A 21429-nucleotide genomic window follows, 5' to 3' on the forward strand; every position below is an offset into this window, starting at 1 on the left:
ACTTGGGGAATAGCCGGACATGAAGCCCAGTGTTGATGGGATTGCATTAAGGAAACGTAAACTTCCCTAAAGCGTCAGTGTTGCCCCAGACACTGACGGTAACACTTTGTAAGGAAATGAAGAAGAATCTGGCTCAAAATTTGTTTTTCATGGATTCTCACTGGAGTCAGAAGTATTTCTTCTTCTCTCTCCTTCCTGTGGCATTGCCCCTGCCTTTTCAGAGGCATCTTGGCTAGTGTAAATGGAATATGCAATGGTTTGGGGGACTTCTGCAGGTTGCATGCATTGATTCTGGCATCTCAGCTGGGTGTAGTGGGAAAGAGCTTAATTTATTTTGTGAAGCCATATGCAGATGGCTGCATCTCCTGTGTCTGCAGGCTTTGCTTGGGATCTTCTATCCAGGAGTACCTTGGGGTCTTCTGGCTTCTCATATGTATTTGCATCTGCAGGGTGCGACGCCAGAGGATTTTAGCAACCTCCCGCCTGAACAAAGAAGGAAAAAGCTACAGCAGAAAGTCGATGAACTAAATAAAGAAATTCAAAAGGAGATGGATCAAAGGTATAGTGGATCGGCATGACTTACTAAGAAATTCACATTCAGTTTGGAGAGAGGGGAGATCTTTAATAGATTTAATAGAGGTTTTCATGGTATGTTTTGTCACAGATAGTTTACTGAATCCCTTTATTATGCTCTGTGAGATCCCCATTTACAAATAGGTTTTATTCAGAGTTTGAGGAGCAAAGTACATTTGGCCCTCTTTTATCATGAGTGAATAAGAAGCTTATTTACACAGATGAGGAGGAGAAAAGCAGCATGGCCCTCACCCTGTCCCTCACCCCATATCCTTGCTCTGGGTCCAAAAGTTCCTTCCTCTATTTGAGGACAAGTACACAACAGCTTCCTGGAGTAGGTTCTCCAGGCTTTTCCTAGAGTGTATTGATGGTGTCTAGAAAACAAATCACAGCACATCTTATCGGATGATCCGCTGCAGGAGGCTCCGGCTGCGGGGTTCCCAGATTTCTGAGCTGTTTTGCAAGTTTGCTCTTAGGGGTTGGTAGGTTGGTGCATGTGCCAAAAAAAAAAAAAAGGTACAACAGACTTACTGTCTCTTCTCACTTGAGTTCCTCTTCCCACATTTGTAACCTATAGTACTTTCACATCATTTTGGGGGTGTTTGCTAATAATTCTGATTGAAAAGCCACTTTATTGGCTCTTACCTTATGTGTTCTCACTGAGTGAATTAGGTGAGTCATTGATTTTTTTTGAGATTTGCACTTAAAAGATAACTTGATATTTTGTGCTCTCAATAAGTAGGTCAAATGGTGATCACACATACAATGTAGTTGCATTGAAGCTGGGTTAAAATTTGGTTATGCAAGAAATAAGCCTCCAACCAACATTGGTAAGGCAGTATAGTTTAAGTGCATGCAACAGAAAAGTCTGGGTTTTTTAAATTCTTTTACCCCAGTAGAGCAACTCCTTAAGAAATAGGTTATTTTATAAACAGTTTTCACAGCATATAAAATGTAGGAACACACATAATTGATTTTATTCTAGTTTTGTATTATAAATATATTTTAGAAAATGGATATTTTGCTTTGTACTTTTTATTACATGTGGAACCAAATATAAAAAGGGTTAATGTATTATAAACTGCATGCTTTTTAATAAATGAGCAGTTATATTTTCTACAGGAGTAAGAAGTTAGGATTTGAGTATTTGAAATGACATTTTAGAGGTTGTTAACAAACTTAAAACAAATCTACCCTTTCTCTCTAATAGTCCAATATCATGTAGAAAGTTTTCTCTGTCATTTGGGTTGTGGCCATGGAATCTGATTACCCTTTTAAACTCTGTGATAGCCCTCGCTGGTAATAAGGTAGATTGTTCAGCTGTTCACTTAACAACTGCTTATTGAACACTTACTGTGTGCAAGGAAATAGTCTAGGCACTGAGGGTAAAGCAATGAACAAAAGGTACAAAAACCTTTGTTCTTGTGCAACAAAGAACACAGGAAAAACAAATAAAAAGACTTTGAGCAGAAAATTAGCATGATCTGGGATTTTTTTTTTAAATCAATTATAAAAAGGCAAGAAAAGGATAGGAAAAGACATAGAACAGGCAGGACAAATTAAAAAAAAAACCTACTCAAAGTATAGAAGATTTGAATAATACAATTAGTAAAATGTACGTCTTATAACTGCAGCGTACACATTCTTTTCATGCCCACATAAGAACACTTCTAAAATTGAGCGTATCCTGGTTTCATAAAGTAAATCTCAACAAACATCAAAGGGTAGATATCATTCAAGGTGTATTATCTAAACTCTGCAATTAAGCTGGATACCAATAACAAAAATTTAGAAGTTAAGAAATATACTTTTTTATAATCTGTAGACTAAAGAAGAAATCATAATAGAAACTAGAAAGTTTATGAAACAGAATTGAACTTAAATATACATTCTACATATCAATTTCTGGGATGTCACTAAAGCCATGCTTATAAAGACAAATTTATAGTTCTAAATGCTTATTAAAAACAAAGAAAGTGGGGCCAGGTGCAGTGGGGTCATGCTTGTAATCCTAGCACTTTGGAGGCTGAGGCAGGAGGATCGCTTGAGCCCAGGAGTTCAAGGTTGCAGTGAGGTATGATGATGCCAATACACTCTAGCCTGGACGACAGAGTAAGACCCTGTCTCAAAAAAGAAAAATAAAAAGAGGCTGGGTGCCATGGCTCATGCCTGTAATCCTAAGGTCAGAGGATCATTTCAGGCCAGGAGTTCAAGACCAGCCTGAGCAAGAGCAAGACCCTGCCTCTACCAAAAAAATAAAAAATAGAAAAAATTAGCTAGGCTTGGTGTGGTACACCTGTAGTCTCCAGCTACTCGGGAGGCTGAGGCAGGAGGATCGCTTGAGCCCAAGAGCTTGAGGTTGCAATGAGGTATGATGATGCCACTGTACTCTAGCCAGAGCAACAGAGTGAGACTCTGTCTCAAAAAAAAGAAAAGAAAAGAAAAAAAAAAGAAAAGAATGCCAAAATCCAGTGAGCTAAGGATCCGTCTTAAGAAGTTAGGAAAAGGTGTGGTGGCTCACGCCTGTAGTTCTAGCACTCTGGGAGGCCGAGGTGGGAGGATTGCTTGAGCTGAGGAGTTTGAGACCAGCCTGAGCAAGAGCGAGACCCCATCTCTACTAAAAATATAAAAATTAGGCTGGCATTGTGGTACACACCTGCAGTCCCAGCTACTCGGGAGGCTGTGGCAGGAGGATCGCTTGAGTCCAGGAGTTGGAGGTTGCTGTCGTCTAGTCTGATGCCCCGACACTCTACTCAGGGCAACAAAGTGAGACTCTGTCTCAAGAAAAAAAAAAAAGTTATAAAAAGAACAGCAAATCAAACCCCAAAGGAAATAGAAGAGAGGAAATAACAAAAGAAACAGCATAAATGAACTAAATTTGAAAATGTACAATTCAACAGAGAGGACCAACAGATCCAATCAACTCTTTTGAGGAGTTTTGCTAACAAACAGGGAGGTAGCTGGAGGGAGGTGTCTGCCATGGAGTCAAGAGAGAGGTTTTGTAAAGTGCATAATAAGGATAGACAGCATCACAGTCTGCTTCTTGTTAAAATATTTGTTCATTCAACAAATATTTAATGAGAATCTACTATGTGCCAAGGACTGTCCTGACACTTGGGAACTCACAGAGTTTTCTCCCAGAGCTTCCATTCTTATGGGAGGAGACAGACAGTAAATAATAAACATAAAAATAAGCGAATCGTACAATGTTGGAAAGTGATGCATGCTATGGGCGGGAAGGGAGGAAGGGAGGAGGGGAGAGAGGAAGTCCAAGTGGATCTTGCATTCTTGTGGAGGGGTGACCCTGGGGAGGAGCTGACAGTTTGTCAGTGCCAGTGGATGGGAGCAGAATGTGTGGGCTCAGACACAAGTAGTCAGGGAGAAGGGTAGTGAGGACTTGTGGAAATTCTGTTCCTGTTATTTCTATATTTTCAGTTAAACTATTTCCCATGACCCAAAATGTATCTTTTGGTGTGTTTGAAGGCCTTGTATTGTATGATTGGTTTGAATTTTATTTTGCTGAAGTGCATTCAACTTGTCTCCTTACCTCTGCAAAGAGTCATTTGCTCTAAACCTTTAACAACTCAGAGCCTACTAGAAGTACCTTAAAGCTAAGGTTAAAGTTAGTAGAGCTCTTTGGTCCTAAAGGTAAACCCCAACATGCCTATAAACTTCTCTGGGGATGCCTGCTCGGGCTGCCGGGGGCAGCGTCCAAAACATGATTTCAGGAAAGGGCTGGAATCTTGCAATATGCAACTTTAAAGCTCTGTTGTCTGCCTATTGTAGATGCCAACTGTGGAGTCAGTTTCTTAACAGTTGCAATGGTGTGTAATAAAATTTCCAAGGCAATTCACTGTGCTTCTTTATGAGGCAAACATATTGCAACCCACAAGACCCAGGACGCCGGTTGTAGGTTTGGTTTGTGTGAAGAATGTGCACATGGAAATACTCGGGAGTTCTTTGTTTTTCTTGTTGTTTGGGGCAAAGGGAGGGGTAGGATTAATTTATGTTTCTCCTTTGCTGGAGATAATAGAGAAATACCATTCAGAAAAGGCAAATGAAATTTATTAATAAAAATCAGCCTCTGGAGTATGCGGACCTTGTAGCAGAATTCTTACAGAGAATTTCTAGAATGAAAGCTGGCCCGGTAGTCCCTTCAAATCCATGCTCAGATCCATTCTTCCCACATTCCTGTTCATGTGGCTGTCAGAGTGGTGGAATATAATTGGCTGACAACAGCAACGTTTACTGTTCTGCTCTTTCTTTTTTTCAGAGATGCCATAACAAAAATGAAAGATGTCTACCTAAAGAATCCTCAAATGGGAGACCCAGCCAGTTTGGATCACAAATTAGCCGAAGTCAGCCAAACTATTGAAAAGCTGAGACTAGAGACCCAGAAATTTGAGGTATGAAAACTCTGTTGTTGAAAAGCTTTGTTGGAAACAAAGAGACAGAAAAAGGAACAGGTGCCGCTCTGCGTGTATCGGTGCAGACACCAGCAGCTCTTTCACTGGGCAGGTGGCAGCTGGGACTGCCAGGCTGTTCCATGAGTTACAGTAAAAGAAAAAATACACTGTTACCTGCCCAGTGTTCTGCTTTTCAGCATATCCAGTTTTAATTGTGTCTCTTAAAAGTGACTGTGTTGAAAGTTGTATTTATATACAGTGTTGTCTTTTAAGTGTTTCACTTAAGTTTGGCCTGCTTCATCTCATGTTCATATAATTGGGAGTATCGAGCCATCCATCAGCATAGTGATTCAAAAAGACAATGAAAAAAATCACCTGAAATATGTTATTCTTTCAGAGGACCTACTCTGGAAAGGTTATATGTGTAAAAATAGGTAGGGTACACAAATAATAAATATGTTAAGGAAAGAGAGGTAAACTCAAAAGCTATAAGCCACTACCCCCACCAGATTTAAGGACTAGAGAGCCGCCGGAGGCAGTGGCTGATACCTATAACCCTAGCATTTTGGGAAGCAGAGCCAGGAGGATCACTTGAGCCCAGGACTTTGAGGTTGCTGTGAGCTGGGATGATGCCACTGCACTCTATCCTGGGTGACAGAGCAAGACCCTGTCTCCAAAAAAAAAAAAGAGAGAGAGAGAGACTAGAGAACATGAAAAAATAAATTAGCAACTGCTGATTCTAATCAGAATAGATTATTTCTAGCAATGAAGTGTCAAATACGGCCTTTTTTTGCATTCTTTTTAGAATTCGTTAATAAGTTATTAATGTTCCATTGAGCTTTTGCAACCTAGAAATATCCTTTTCTGATCATTTTTATTCCTTTGTCTTCTTTAAACTATTTCAAATAATGCTGAAGATAATTTTATCCACTTTGATTTCCTACATACAAGTTTCATCACTATTACAAAAAATTGCATTGCACTCCTGAAAAATGGGAGTTGTGGCTTTCAGATCGAGTCAGTGCATAAGTGTAGCTGTACCCTCATGTATCCCAGGGTAACCTCATGATCACAGAATTTTTGGAACCAGTAGGAACTGGAAAAGACTTATCCAAGATCATACAGATGCTTAAAGCACAAGGGTATAAAACAGAACAGTATTCTTTCTGCCACGTTGTGGGCAATTGCATAAATATGAGTTTGCTTCCACTTCTCCAACTTCGGGTGAAATCGAAGCAGCTACCTTTGAGTACATCTATACAGGCAAATGCGGGTGATGTAGACACCCTGTCCCCATGTGGACCTTCTTGCATCAGTTTAAATGACTGAAGAGCAGCCCCTGCATTTGGGGCATTAAGACTCCATGGTCTGGCCTTCAGATGAACTTAGGCCAGAGTCTTTCATTGCTTTGTTTCCAGGCCTGGCTGGCTGAGGTTGAAGGCCGACTCCCCGCACGCAGCGAGCAGGCCCGGCGGCAGAGTGGCCTGTACGACAGCCAGCACCCACCAACAGTCAACAACTGCGCACAAGACCGGGAGAGGTACAGTATCTGTGTAGCGCCTGTGCTCTGGCAGAGATTTGCTTTGCATTCATTGCTAAATTCCAGAATTTGGAAATGAGCATAAGGCACTTGTTAGATGCCAAATATCTGTTAGGATTGACCTCTGATTCTTCCTGTGGTGCAAATTTATAATTGAACATGGGTGGTGATCTAAGCATGTGGGGTGATTTAAAAGGGTCTTAATGACAACACTGGAGGGGGGTTGCATGCGGTCACAGGACTAAATTCAAGTCCTCCCTGGGGTCGGTCGCTATAGTGGCTGTGTGTTTTCCTCTCTTGAGCAGCCCAGATGGCAGTTATACAGAGGAGCAAAGCCAGGAGAGTGAGGTGAAGGTGCTGGCCACGGATTTCGATGATGAGTTTGATGATGAGGAACCCCTTCCTGCCATAGGGACTTGCAAAGCTCTCTACACATTTGAAGGTGACACTTCATGTCAGCTGGATTCCCCTGCCTTTTATAAACCATATCTGAGCCACTCTTCTCTTTCTGTGACCAGACCTTTCCTTAGAAGCCTTGCAGCTCTTTCTCTGCTACGCTTTTGTCCTACTGATAGTCGTAGTAGTTTTATAGAGACAGGGTCTTAGTTTGTCACCAGGCTGGAATGCAGCAGTGTGATCATAGCTCACTGCAGCCTCGAATTCCTGGGCTCAAGTCATCCGCCTGTCTCAGCCTCCTGAATAGCTGGGACTACAGGCATGTGCCACCCAGCTAACTTTTTTTACTTTTTGTAAAGATGGGGACTCACTATATTGCTCAGGCTGGTCTTGTCCTGGACTTCAAGTGATCCTCCCACCTCAGCCTCCTAAAAGTGCTGGGATAACAGGCGTGAGCTACCGCACCTGGCAGGGCCTCATCTTTTACTACACTCATTTCATCACAAAGATTGCTATTTGCTTTCTACCTGAATTTGACAAGACCCCTAAACTATTCTGATATTGCTTTTTCAGGTCAGAATGAAGGAACCATTTCTGTAGTTGAAGGAGAAACACTGTATGTCATAGAGGAAGACAAAGGTGACGGGTGGACCCGCATTCGGAGAAATGAAGATGAAGAGGGTTACGTCCCCACTTCATACGTCGAAGTCTATTTGGACAAAAATGCCAAAGGTGCTAAGACTTATATTTAATACCACTTAAAAAAAACTTTTAAAAAATTGGAGTTGTTTCTTCCCACAACTGTGGCTGTTACAGGCAGTTCTTCATGAGGCTGGACGGAGAACGCCACGTGCACGTTTCATGTAGTCTCCCGGTGGACTTGCAGGCACTGTGCACCTGAGCTGCCTTGTCTAGTTTGACTATGATCAAGCTTCTCGCTGATGAAATTTTATGTGGAAAGCTGCCAACTGCCAATTTACAACTATGTCATTCAAAATCCGATAAACGTTTCTTCCTTTGGCAGCATCTGTAGATAACAAAGTTTTATTCTAACTTCCAATCAATATCTCTGAATTAGAAAGTCCACACATGTCACTTGGCTGCAGAAGACATCAGTTCTCTCGTTTCTATCTGGTATCCACCATAAATTGAGTTACGTTAGGAGGTTACATTTTATAACTTAATAAATAAACTATGCTAGTTTGTTAAATTTTATAATCATTCACTTGGGAGGAAGTCATGATTAAAATAAAATTTCCCCCTTCTTGAGTACAGAAGTAAATAAGATTCTTATATTGGTACCAAAGTATGTATTTTTACTTAAACATGGTTAAATCATTGTTAGATCATCATGATTATCCGATAATGTCTATATGATCCCAAACAACCAATTCAAATGTGGAAAAATTTGGTCAATTAACCAGTTGATTTTCACAAGACGTTACTGATCTTCCACCAAATTGACTGTTGATCAGATATGCCGATGCCGTCTAGATCAGCTTATTTAAAAGCAGGTCATGGCTACACCTCAGCTCCCTTTGGCTGTGATTTTCTCACGCTTGGTCGTTGTTTCTGCTGGAGTTTTGCGGCAAGCAGAGGCATTCAGCTCAGACTCGCCGGGCGGGGCTGTCGGTGGAGCATGGTGCAGGAGCAGCTTCTCCACAGGCGCATTACTTTGCAAAGGGGGGAGTTTTTTTTTTTAAATCATGGGCAATATTTGAATTTCCTGGAAATTGTTTTAGAATGTCTGGCTCATTTTATATAATTAACTGTAGCCAGATTAAAATAAAATGTTTCATCATCTTTAAGGAATCTGGGCCACTTGGGAATTTACGTTTTTAAATTGGCACTAAGGCGGGAGGGTAGATATGAAATTGGTCACATGCATAGACGGTTACCAAGCCCAGAATTTTATTGTGCCCATTGCCAGAATCTATACTGAGATCACAGAGAACCAGTTATACATGGGTCAGAATGAAGGTGTTGGGTTAAGATTCTCTTTTTATTTGACTTTGAAAATTCTTTATGTGTGTCCTTCTTACTTTTAAGTAGGAAATTAGCTTCTTGCCTCTATGTTGTGGGCTCATTTTATAAGCTCAAGTCAATTTCAAGCTGATTTTCCAAAGCAATAGCTGCACATCCGGGCTCTAGAACCTGGCAGGAGTCATAGGTGCTTGTTGTTGTGTTTCAAGATTCCAGCAGCAAATTCCCTTAAATTTCACAAGAGCCACCAAAATGGAATTTAGTCATCTTTACTTAATGACAGCCTGATTTTTTTTAAAACACACTTTTCATTTGGAAATAAGGACAGACTCTCAGGCAGTTGCAAAGACAATACAGAGAGGTCCCACGTACCCTCCACTCTGTTTCCCCAGTGGCTGTATCTTACACAGCTACAGCCCAGTATCAAAAGCAGGAAGCTGTCGTTGGTCAGCATGATTTTTCAAATATATGTGAATTTTGTAGTTAAAATTTCTTTGGAATACTTTCCCTTACATAACATCCGTAAAGCCACTCCTCCTGACCTTGGGCCTCTTTGGGGGAAGTGTTTTCAGTTCTCCTTTGTAAGAATTGCAGCAAGAAAAGAAAATCAGCTGACCCTTTAACAACAGGGATTAGTTTTAATGAGCAGTAGGAAGTTTCCAGCTTTTTGTGTGTAACCAAGTGAATGGGGAACCTAAGATATTAAAATCTGACCTTTCTATCCAATCATGAACTCATTTCCAGCCTATGTACTACGGGAGAAAGCCAACTAGACACTGAAAAAGTCTAAAATGGGGTAAAACAACATTAGCCTTTCAAAAACCTGCTCTGAAAATAGGGCATTCTGTCAAGTTGTGTTTTTTTTTCTTTAGAGCTATGCAAATTTGATTCAGAAAATAGCCCAATTGGTTTGTGAGGAGGGGGTGTTGGTTTGGACACATAAATTTACAATTATTAAGGTGTATGCCTCAGTAACTAACCAGATGCACCTATATAATATTGACTAAACAGTGAAGATATTTTGTAGTTTCGGTTCCATTTAGTCCATGCGTGAAGTATTAGAAAACGTTGGAACAATTCCCAAAGAATCAGGAATCTCCATTTCCACCCCAAGTATACTAGTTTTCTTGCAACAGTTTTCTGTTAAAAATAAAAGAAGCAAAATCTCAGCTGTTGGTAAAGTTTTCACCTTTTACTTGACAGCTACACTGAGAGGTTAATAATGTGTATGTAGAAGCCTTTCCTCCCTACCTTCCTTAACGAGTCTGCGCGACTTCCCAGAAAACACCGCTCCCCTTAGACTCCTCCAGCCTGAGCAGGGCTGCTGCTTCCTGCTGCCTGTAGCCGGGGCGGTTGTTTTTTTTTAATAATGCCGGTGCACTGTGTGTGTGTGTGTGTGTGTGTGTGTGTGTGTGTGTGTGTGTGTGTCTCTACAACGTGCTTATTTAATAATTGCCAAACTATTTAGACTGGAGTAACTTCCAATTGGTCAACTGGATTGTGACTTTCTTCTTTTGTGGTTTTGTTTTTGTTTTTTCAAATTGCTTTCTGTTAAACATGTCCGTAATTCCCTCCACAGAATATATTTGTATATGCTGCAATTTAAAAACTAAAAGAAGTACTTGAATTAATTGATTTCACGTTTTACTCTTTTATCTGTTTGTTTTATTGGTGATTCTGCTGCCTAATGACCTTTCTGTTTTCGTAACTGCTGGGAAGCCTCCTGGCCTCCTGCGCTGGTAGCCAGGTCCCCTGCCGGCTGCTCTGCACTGAGTTTATTATAAACACTTGGGTTCTGAGTAAGTTTTGTTTTAATGTGGCCAAAATGATTGTTTCTTTCTATTCTTATCCTAAAAGAAAAGAATCTGTCTGGCATCTTTTAATTGTACCCTCGTATCTGCCTCTCTAATAAACGTTATGTTTTTCCTCATTGGTGTGTATTTTAAGTGATTTTTCACCTTTCCAAGAAAATTATCCTGTGTAATATGAATACTTAACTCTTTCATCTTTAGTAATGGGGAATTTTTCTGGCCAAATGCTTTTTAAAAATTCTGCCTTCCACCCCCTTTTCAATGATGACATCTTCCCTGTTTCTTACCCTGTGTGGACTCAAGGGCCTGAACAGTCTGTGTGTCGTGTTTCTCTCCTCCCACCCGAGGGTAAAGAACTTTCACTGTTTATTGCTGAGTGAACATAAGAGTGACCAGTTTTCCTTTTCTCCGAAGATTTTACACTGTGCAGCTAAAGAACCAGGAGTGTCAGTCAGAGAGGGAATCAGGCCTTCATCTTCCTTGCACCATTCTAAGAAACATCCATTTGTTTCCCTTGAAACTAAACTTATCAGAAACGAGAGTTGGGATGGACGGCTGCATCAGCCTCTGTTTTGGGCTTCTCTTAACCCTGAAGTACAGACTAGCTAAGGGTCCAAGCTAAACCGTGAAAGTTCCTTACCTGGGATGTACCCTGTAGTAACCCATTGCTCTAAAGCCCCTCCTCTCCCCCTCCCTCCCCTCCCTCCCCTCCCCTCTGCCCAGGGCGGAGCAGTTTGCAGCCCAGAGCAAAATGCCCGCCTCTAACCTGCTGCCTTCTCTAACAGAGGCTTTCTCTTTTTCTTTTTGTGTTCTAGATTCCTAAAGGTGGTGTACGCCTGTGCAAGCCTCGGGTGAGCCTTCCCAGGAGAAACCCCTCGGCCTGGCCTGCTTGTCTCCACAGCCCCCAGTGCCCCTGCGGCCACGGTGCCCTGCCCGTGCTGCTGGGATGCGGCCCCCACCTGCAGCCACATCCCCGCGTGTGGCGCTGGCCTTTCCCTGTCCTCTCTTTGCAGCTTGCTACTTGTGGCCCAGCTCCTCCCACGGCCTGTCTGGCTGCCTTGAGGGGGGCCAGGCCTCTCCCCCACGTTCCCCTCACAGCAGGGTCATCCCCATCGCTCCCCTCCCCACCCTCGCAGGCCACCAAGACGGTGGGACACACGCGCCCACCCCTCCCTTGCTCCCTCCTGGGCCCTCAGTCCACCCGGGCTCGTGCTGGCCGGTCCTTCCGCATTTCACACTGTGCCTTCTGTGGAAACTTCGCCGCCGCCGGTCTCCCGGGGAGACTGACAGGACAGGACCTGCAGGGTCAGACGTACACCAGGTAGACTGAGCTCCCAGCTGTCACTGACATGTCCGGGACGATCACCTTAGGAAATACTTCCTCCTTTCCCAAGACCGTTAAGTATTCAGTGGTCCTTCTCTGATGCTGGGCTCGTGCCTCGCGCTAAACATCGCCTGCTCGGCCTCGGCGCCCGGCGGGCTCGGGGAACAGGCACACGTTTTGTCGGGAGCCCTGTCTCCAGGGCCCGGCCTGCCGTCTTGCCTGTGTCCACCTCTCACGAGGAGCACCTCGGCCTGCCCTCCCTGGCTCCCTGTCCCCAAGGCCCGCGGGGGGTGGCCGTGAGCATCTCCCGTCTGCGCCCGCTCACTGCAGAGCGAACACCGCTCCTCCCTGAGCCCTCGGTGAGCATCTTAGCATTCCAGCGCAGCCATCACCAAAGACCCTGTGCCTCTGGTCCTTCAGTGTCCTGTGGCCACCGCTTCTGCATTTTATCACACGCTCTTCAGGTCGTGCAGAATTAACAGAGTTTGTGTCTGGAGCTAAGTTTCCTTCCCCTTATGGATCTTTGAGGAGAAACCAAGGTCCTGTAGCCTGTGGCCCCCACCTTAGAGCAGCTCAGCCTCTCTCCTCACTCGGTGCAGACACGGTCAAGGGCAAGAGTCGGCTGCGAGTTCCTGCGGACGGGCCGGCCGGCGGAAGCGGAAGGGTGAACTGGGCACCTCACTCTTCTGCTTGGCTTTGTAACTAGGCGGTCACCTCAAGCATCCTCAATTCTTCTTGACGTCTATGAATCTAAGACAAGGAAGTCCCACAGGAGCCAGAGGGACAGGGACGGAAGCGCCAGGCCCTGAGAGTCGGGCCTGTCTTTGTTCGTGGCTCATCCCGTGTGTAGAAACTGGGCAGTCGCTTGTCTCAGCAAAGCAGGGTGACCACACACCACCCTTCAGGAGCAGCTCGGTCGACCCTCGGGAACAGGCCTGCACCACAAGGACGTGCCAGGGTGAGTGGCTGGAGAGGAAGTGGCTTCAGGGTTAAGAAGTGAGCAAGCATGAGCCTTCTCTCGCTCTTTCTCCCCCAAATCGAGGCTAAGCCCGGGGCACTGACCACGGCCGGCTGGAGAGCCTCTGCGGCCTCAGAAGTCTCGAGGCTCCCGTCTCTGCAACAGGCAACCCTACTGTGGCACACTCCGCAGTCACAGGAGAGAGCGGGCTTGGCGGATGAGACGGAAGCTGGCAGCCGGGATACTGAAGGGCGAGAAGAGACAGGGCCTGACCTCCGTCCCTGCGAACCAGCCGGTGCGTGGCCGGCACGGCGGGCCCCGCGCTCCAAGAAGGGGCCCCTCCGCCAACAGGGTGCACAGGTGTCTCCAGGGACTTCGAACTCTGCCAAGTCAGGCTGACCACTCTCCACCCACAAGGATGCTCAATGAGTTTTTTAAATCTGATTTTAGAACCTCGGGAATGCATGTGCGTCGCATCTTTCCTGTTATGGGTCCAAATAGATTAGTTTCTTGCAGCATAGGGGAAAAGGTATAAGCTGTAGTGATTTGTTCTTTGAATGTCTGTCACATCCAATATAGGATATGCTTGTATCCTCGTGTCCCTGTGTCCTTTTTTAACCTTCTGTACCACCTGTGTCCAAAAAAGAATGGACGACGAGTGCGTTTAACTGTTTAACCTTGGCGTCTGCTTCTCTGCCAGTCTGCGTGGCTTCGTGGAGAGAGCACCGCTGTCCCAGCTGGGCTCATTAGAGTAAACGAGTTACTCCGTGGTAGTCGAGGTGCATCATTCACTCTGGGATCCTACTGTGAAATCCTGCACACGTGACTATGGAGCCGCTGCGCAGAGTAGGCACGGGCGCTTTCCCGCGAGCTTCCCCCCACCCCCGTCCACGGCCTGTCATTCCTCTGCCAATGCTAGAATAGTGTTGTGTTGTAAGATGACTAATTTTAAAAGAACCTGCCCTGAAAATGACTTAAAAACAAAATGAAAAGAGAGGAACTTGTCATTTACCCAGTTTTTCCATTGCAGGATGGGAGAAAATGAAAAGGCCTGGGAAGCGGTAGTGGGATTTCCCTTTGGGTTTTTATCACGCTCGTCTTGGAGATAAGCCTGTGGCTTGTCTAACCAGCATAGCACAAGGGCCTCTGATGCCTTTTGGTAACATCTGTGATTACAGAAGAAAGTTTACACAACATAAAAGAGTTATGTTAATACTAAATATTTTTCCAGAAATTTTGGTTTCATGTTTCTTATTGGCTCTGCCTGCTGGGCTTATGTCATCCAAAAACTTCTTTTTAAAAAAAGACCCAAAATTCTATTTTAACCTGATGTTGAGCACCTTTAAACTTTTTATGTGTGTTGCACTAACTCTGAACTTTGGAGGCATGCCACCGTTGTGAAGGCCCGTCGCCATTGTGAAGGTCCTGGGATTGCCCATTTGTCTCTGGAGATGGAATTAAACCAAATAAAGTGCTTCCATTGGAAGGCTTCTATTGACCTTGTAACTATATGTTCATCCTCTAAATGTTAAATAAAAGTATAACTTCTGGCACAGTGTCATGGGACTGTTTTGTTGCGTGAAGAGGCGACTAATTGTGCAAGCAGCCCAGTGTTGTCAGAAGCCCCTTGGGCTGGAGACCTAGCCAGCTCTAAATGCCAGCCCCAGCCACTGAGGGGAAGGCTGGCGGACACTGATGGGACATCCAGGTGCGAGGATTTAGGGAGGCTCTTTTTTTTGGCATAGAGATTCAGCTGGTGGCCACTCTAGCCTTTTGGGGGACACCGTTGCTTGGGCAGGGGCGGGGGGAGGTGGTGGCATGTGACCATGTCTGAGTTCCATGGATGACCTGGTGTCACCAGCACCCAAGCCCATGCTCTTGGTAGCTCGGCTGGAACCACTGGTGTCTGAAGCTGCAGGCAGCACGGAGCGGTTTCGGGACAACTATAAAGGGTGGGCTTGGCACCCGCAGGGCGTGTGCTACTAGCAGGAGGCTGTTTCCACAACCAGGTTTGAGAATTTCACCCCAGCCTTTTGGGGGAAGACATGATGGTTTGTGCCCACGCTTGTGTTTCCTAAGGTGTTTCAGAGCTGTTTTAGGAAGACAGTTCTCCAGGGAATGAAATATTAGCAGCTACAGCAAGCGTGGGCAGGGCAGCCCTGCTGGGCCAAGGTCAACACACGGAGGGTGGGGGCGGCGCCTCCTCCCGCAGGTGCAGGTAACCGGCTTCATGAGCACCTGGGGAGGATGGGCCGGGCCACAGCTGCTGGTCCTCAGCGAGAGCTTGTATGGTGCCCGGGCAAGGTCAATCTATCATCATACTAAGTGGAACGCGCCTGTCTGGGTTCTCAGCATGTTCTTTCTGGACGCTGACAGCCGTGGACAGGAGATGGGGTGCTCCCAACTGTCTCCCCGGGGCCTGCCTTCTGCGAAGGGCCTTGCCACCACACTGAGGCGCCTGGAGCTGCATTTGCTGATTTGGGGCCTCCGTTTCCTCCGGTGTAGACACCATTCCTCATAGCTTGGGAACAGTGGAAGCCACTAGGCGATGTGTTGCCACACGATTCCTTTTGGGGTGCACTGAGGAAGCCTCTTGAAGCCATAGTTTCAAACAGCAGGAAACTCCTGACTCAGAGGCTCCGGAGAGGCACAGACCTGTGGGCCAGGCTACTCCGGTAGGTCAGGAAATACCAGCCCGCCCGGCCGCCCCCGCCAACCCCACCTGCCCTGGGCGCGCCCGGGCATGGGCGGTGGTTTGTCCGCAGGGCCAGCGGCGCCCCCTCGTGGTAGCAGGAGGCAGAGCGTGGACAGGAGCCTGAGGAGGCCCCCAGGGATGACCAGGAATGAAATGGAAGGGGTCAGAGGCCGGGGGTTCAGGTATGCCCCTCCGTTTTGTTTTTATTAAAGCACCTCCCTTTTGTTTTTATTAAAGCAAGAGATTCTGAAACTTTGAAATCCATCCGACAGCCCGAAAATCGAACTCGGACCTGCTGCTGCCAAAGACGAACCGCGGAGGGAAAAAGCAGGGCCCAGGCAGCGACGCCCGCCTAGATGAGGCCTCGTCCCTGGCCCTGTGCCCTTTCCCGGGAAGGGCAGGGGTGAGCTGTGTGGCCAGCACCCTCTGAGACCCGGGAGTAAGGCGTGAGGGCTGCCAGCTGGCACCTGGCGCCCTCTGCACATGTCGGGAACTATTTCTCCAGAGTTGCACCAAGTGCTCATTAGGCATTGATATAAACACTTCTCCATCCAGACGGTATGTGAGTGACATCAGCTGGGGACATCTCTGGGCCACAAAAGGTACAGAAGCACAGAAAGGCCCCCATGTACCTTTGTCCTCAGTGCTAAGCGGCCAAAAGCTATGGGGCGAAACACTCACCGGGATCCACCCTCCCTGGCTGGGGAGCAAGAAGGATCCTCTCCACCCAGGCACCCGCGGGGCCCAGCCCCAGGGTGGCTCAGGGGTGTGGTCCTCCGGCTGCGCTGGGCAGCTGCGCTGGGTGGGCCCTGCCTGCATCCTTCAGGACCCCCTCCAGTTGCAGCTCTGGGCTGGTCGCTGGGATCTGATCAAAGGAAGGGCTGGAGGCTACATCCCTGAGACCGCTTTCCAGAGCATAATTTGCCCACAATGTTTGCTGCTTTTTCATAGCTTTCCCCACAGGCACTAATTTCTTCTGCACTTGAGCTGCCTGTAGTCCCAGCCACTCCAGAGGCCGAGGCGGGAGGATGGCTTGAGGCCAGGAGTTGGAGGCTGCAGCGAGCTCTGATCCCGCCACTGCACTCTAGCCTGGGCAACAGGGTAAGACTTAGTCCCTCTTAAACAAAAAAAAAAATTTCCTACGCACTTGTCTCGCCCTTGCTACAGCAAACAAGTTTGTGCGTCAGCAGGTAAAGTTGTAGCACGGAATAGCCAGAGGGAGGTGCCATTCCCAAAGCCCACTTACTACCCCCAGAATGAGGCAGCGTGAGATTCTGGGGATGGGGATAGTTTACGTTGGCACTGAATTTGCAATAGAACTAAGGTAGGAGACTACTCTTTCCAGGCGGCTGCACCTTGCAAATGTATTTTCTGGGGCAGGTTTGTGAGAAGAACCACAGGCAGGTGGAGAGGCCGGTGCCTAAGGCGACACCTCGCCTGTAGATGCCCCCACGCTGCAGGGTGGCTTCCCAGCCCCTCTAACAGGCCTGCTGGCGCCACGCCCAGGCACAGAGCAGCGCACGGAAGGAGCCAGGGCGCAGAGCGTTTCCTGCCCAGCTCGTCTGAGGTGAACCACCACAGACTCCGGAAACTAAGTCTGACTGAGCCCTAAAAGCCAGGTGTCTCAGTATGAAGGAAACATTGAGACAAACTGGTACCTATTTCTCTGTCACCTTCCCATAGTGCAAGAAATGTCTCCAAACCTGCAAAGTAAATCCTCCAGACAAAATTCATTCTCATCTTCCATGTTAAAGAAACGTCAGTCACAAAACATGGACCACGGCACTTCATAGCTATATAACCTTCAAATGTGAGCGAAGCTAAAAATATCGCAGAGCTACACGCATAATATAACTAAAAGAGGGTTGAGTGACATGCAAGCAAGGAGGGGTCAGCCCCGGGGGCAGGCCCTTGTCACCCATCTTTTCATTCTTTATGTTGAACATGTTTCTCTATATTCATATCTGATGGGATTTTACAAGTGTTTTTAAAGTAATATATAAAGTCTCAAATTCTTACCCGCCCCCAAAAAAAAAGCCCAAAAAGTGAAAACCCAGTGAAAAAGGCAGGACTGTAGAACAGCAGCACCGGGAGCCCCCAGCGCTGACAGCAGAGGCTGCAGTGAGGAAAGGGCCGCCCTCTCCAGGGGCCCAGGCCCTGGGAGGGAGGCAGCCACCTGTCTGGGTGGCCAGTGGCGGACCAGCCTATGGGATGTGCTGACTTCGCCCACTGCCCACACCTGGCTCTGCTTCTCTGGGCTACAAGAAAGGCAAGGCGCTGACGGGTGTCAAAAGTGGCCTGGCCTCCGCGTCCCCCAGCCTTGGCAGCCTCCATCCAGATGGGCCCTGGCTTCAGGAAGCCCTGCACAAAGACCCCGCCCACGCCAGTCACTTGTAACATGACCACCACGGCTGGACAGACCTGCGAGGACAGAAGACCCTCCACCCTGCCCCACAGGTGCGGGAGCGCCACCTTTCCCTCCAGGACAGAGTCAGCCGCAGGGAGTGCAGAGGCAACAGTGCGGGCTGCAGGGACGCATCTGTTTATTATGACATTCTGAGCACAAGCCGGACCTCGCAGACCTGGGGCAGTCACAACCTGCACAGTGGACTCCACGGCCGAAGTGCAGCAGCACCACAAGGGCTCTGCGGTGGCAGCTCTGAGAAGACCGTGGCCCATGTGAAGAAATTCCACCAGCGGCCGCCGACTTGGCGGGGAAGGAGCAGGCTCCGGTAAAGCAAAATCCCAGCAGTGAGGCTTGGGCCTGCTGGAATTCACCAGCGTCGGCTTCTCCACACATGAAGGCCACAGCAGTTTGGGGGCTTGGCCCCAGGACCCTTTCCCCACCCCCATCTGTTTCTCCCTCATGAGGTGAGGACCTCGCCCTGGGGGCTGGGATGCCACTGGGAACAAGCCTCAGCCTCGGCGCTTCCAAGGACCCACGTGTGGGAGCTGCCCCTGCGCTCAGTCCCCAGGGCGGGCAGGCCCGTGGGGCAGAAGGGAAGTGTCTTCTGCAGCATCAGCCCCAGGGAAGCTGCATCAGCAGCTGTGAGGTATTTCGGTGTCACCATCTGGGTCCTTGGTGGGGGCTTGGCACACAGTCCACGGGGAGGGTCTGCTGAACTGCAAGGCGAATGGCAGCCAATCAGGGGCAGGCTCAGCAGCACGGGGTGACTGGCCTGGCTCCTCCAAACATCCCCAACTGGCAAATCCAGCCACTCGCGTCCCAATCACCGAGTCCAGAGTCTTTAGTCTGCAGGAAGACGCGAGTGCCCAGGACTTCAGGAGCCTTTCTGGTAACAGGCAGGAGGTGCAGGGGTGAAGCGGGACCACCAGGAAGGACAAGCACGAGGCCCTCACTGCCCGGAGCTTTCAGCTGCTCCGTGCCGGCTCTGACCGCTCCCTCTGCACATCTTTGGGGACAACTCCTGCAAAGCAGCAGCAACTCTGTTCCAGGTCACAGCCTCAGAGAGTAGCATCGGGCTCCAGGAACAAAAGCTGGGCCCGAGCTAGCAAGAGGGCAGGTTTGGGGGACACAACAATGACAGTGACTGACGTGGGCACTGCCAGGACTAAGACCCAAATAAATGTCACTGGTCTTGGTCCTTTAGACAAGCCTGAAGTGAGCACGTTTCCTAGCGACAGCATCACTCGCTGAGCCAAACCAACCTGCCCGCGTGTCTACGCACCGGGCTGTCTACAGAGGCCGGCTCCGCTGCGAGCAGGCGCGCCCTGCACAGGGAGGGGCACACGTGGGGCCTGCAGGAGCGCCCGGCACGCAGCTGGCACACCCAGGGTTCCTCCCCAGCTGCCTGGAAGGTGTGTTCTGGGACGTGCTCTTTGGACATTCAAGGGGACAAAAGAGGGAGGAGAGGACCTGAGTCCCCTGGAGGGACGCGGCCAGGACAACTTACAGGCTGACCCGCAAGTTATATGGCCCGGGTCTCAGCTTCGATTTTTTGCTCCCCATGTAAGCTCTCCGGGTCCTGTAGCTGGGCCACGGTCTGCCGGATGGCGATCTCGGGGCCACCTCCATACAGGTTGTTCAGGTAGGTCCAGGTCTCCTCAGAAATCTGCCCGTAGTCAGCTCCTGCAGGGCACAGAGGCAGCACAGCTGGGCAGGGGGCTCCAGAGTGCCAGGCCCCAAAGGGGTGGGAGGGCAACCAAGGGCATCTATGCAAAGCTGTCAAAGTCTCAGAACTTTCCAGGAATATCCGTTTTGCCTCAGAGGCCCCAGAAGCCCCACTCCGGCTGTGTTCCTTGTTTCCCAGGGATGGGGCTGACAAAGGGCAGGGCAGGCAGCAGCTGGTGGGAAAGGCGGGGTGGGATGAGGGGTGAGGGGCCCGCACCCTCAGCCTGACTCTGGGACAGGCTGCGACGAGGCAGCTCCCTGACAGCCGGAAGGGCAGAGGGAGCCTGCGGGGCCAGGGCTGGGGCCATGAGACTCACCTGGCTTCAGCTGGACGTGGCCGCTGCCCTTGACCTGCGCGATCCTGCTGTTGTCAATGGGCCCGGGGGGCTCTGGAACAGACGGGCTCAGGCTCAGCGCCCCCGGGCCCCTCCACCCTCCAAAGGCGGAGCCATTCTCAGGTGAGACACCAGCACCCGCGACCACAGAGGGTGCCCAGGCACCCAGGTCGGCGTGAAGTCTTTAACGGGGTGGCGCCTGGGGCACCACACGCTCCTCTACGGGAGGTGGGAGCGGCTCGAGGCACCCTTGGACGCCCCCCCCACCCAGAAGGAATTTCTAGGACACACGTGACAGTTTTAGACTCCAGCGTGTTGCAGTGGGAGCCAGTGGCGCGTGACAACAACCTCATCTGACACAGCTGCCCTCGCTGAGCCCCTTCCCAGGCACCCACTGTCCCACTGGATCCTCAGCAACTGCATCCTGGTCGGTGCTCGTGCTCTGCGCAATGGCCAACACCCTGTGAGCGGAACCCGCTGGCTCTGCCCACCCTGCTGGGCCCCAGAAGGCTCAGCTCTGCTGCTCTTTCCTGGGGACTTGGGGAAGCCTGGGGTCCCTTGTGATGGGGCCTGTTTCCGCCTCTGTCCATCCAAGGGGTCAGACAACACAGTCCAAGTCACTCCCTGAGAGTCTGAAACCATCTGTCAACTAAAACCTATAATCTAGGCCAACGGAATCCCCTAAGGAAAGGGCCCCGAGATGACAGCAGCCTGCCCTGGGCACCTGCGGGGAGCAGAGAGGGAAGGGACAGGGCAGAGCAGGTACGGCCTACCGTCATCCCCTGCAGCAGGCTCTGCAGCGATGGGAGGTCCCACCTCGGGGCTGGAGGAGCACCCAAGCACTCTACTCCCCACTGCAGAGGGGCACAGGCCCCAGGCTCCCCGAGAGGATGGAAGAGCCCCCTCTCACCACCCCTCATCTTCCAGCACGCGGCCTCCCGGGGGTGGGCACCAGGCCCCGGCCAACTCACCACTGTCCTTGCCCTTGACGAAGGCCTCCCACTCCCGGAACCACTGCATGCTGATGCAGTAGATGACGCTGGGAGACTCCTCGGCCTGGAACGCCTTGTTCAGCTGCGCAGGGCCGGGTGGAAGGGGACAGGGGCGGGGTCAGCCCCTCCTTTCCCCTCAGCTTGCATTTCCCAAGGGCCCACCCCAATCCCTCACCTCTGGCTCCTACAGGAACATCCGACACTCAGAGTAGAAAACTTAGAGCTCCTGGACACGTTCAGAGAAAATGAAGTGTCCCACCACTACAGCACTGCTGGTAACACTC

General features: G+C 49.0%; 2 protein-coding genes across 18 annotated transcripts in view; one reads left to right on the forward strand and one right to left on the reverse strand.

The window, feature by feature from the left end:
* The window catches only part of FNBP1 (formin binding protein 1), a 123243-nt gene extending 108702 nt beyond the window's left edge, over window positions 1-14541 (forward strand). For 6 of the 15 annotated variants that reach the window (XM_045563191.1, XM_045563196.1, XM_045563198.1 and 3 more), the window contains 5 exons: window positions 450-559; window positions 4847-4979; window positions 6398-6519; window positions 6822-6961; window positions 7489-10828. In XM_045563191.1, the coding sequence (XP_045419147.1) occupies window positions 450-559; window positions 4847-4979; window positions 6398-6519; window positions 6822-6961; window positions 7489-7667 (684 nt within the window). In that variant the 3' untranslated portion in view covers window positions 7668-10828. Of the gene's footprint in view, window positions 1-449; window positions 560-4846; window positions 4980-6397; window positions 6520-6821; window positions 6962-7488; window positions 10829-11524 lie in introns of those variants that run through there. The other 9 variants (XM_045563192.1, XM_045563199.1, XM_045563197.1 and 6 more) reach the window with 4 other exon arrangements.
* A 3671-nt stretch (window positions 14542-18212) lies between these two features.
* Window positions 18213-21429, reverse strand: part of USP20 (ubiquitin specific peptidase 20) — a 37353-nt gene continuing 34136 nt past the window's right edge. For 2 of the 3 annotated variants that reach the window (XM_045563208.1, XM_045563207.1), the window contains exons 22-25: window positions 21125-21227; window positions 20136-20207; window positions 19601-19776; window positions 18213-19114 (exon numbers count right to left, since the gene is read on the reverse strand). In XM_045563208.1, coding sequence (XP_045419164.1) covers window positions 19616-19776; window positions 20136-20207; window positions 21125-21227 — 336 coding nt within the window. In that variant the 3' untranslated portion in view covers window positions 18213-19114; window positions 19601-19615. The remainder of the gene's footprint in view (window positions 19115-19600; window positions 19777-20135; window positions 20208-21124; window positions 21228-21429) is intronic. The other variant, XR_006737874.1, reaches the window with a different exon arrangement.

The sequence above is a fragment of the Lemur catta genome, chromosome 10 (genome assembly GCF_020740605.2).
Source record: "Lemur catta isolate mLemCat1 chromosome 10, mLemCat1.pri, whole genome shotgun sequence".
Lineage (NCBI taxonomy): Eukaryota > Metazoa > Chordata > Mammalia > Primates > Lemuridae > Lemur > Lemur catta.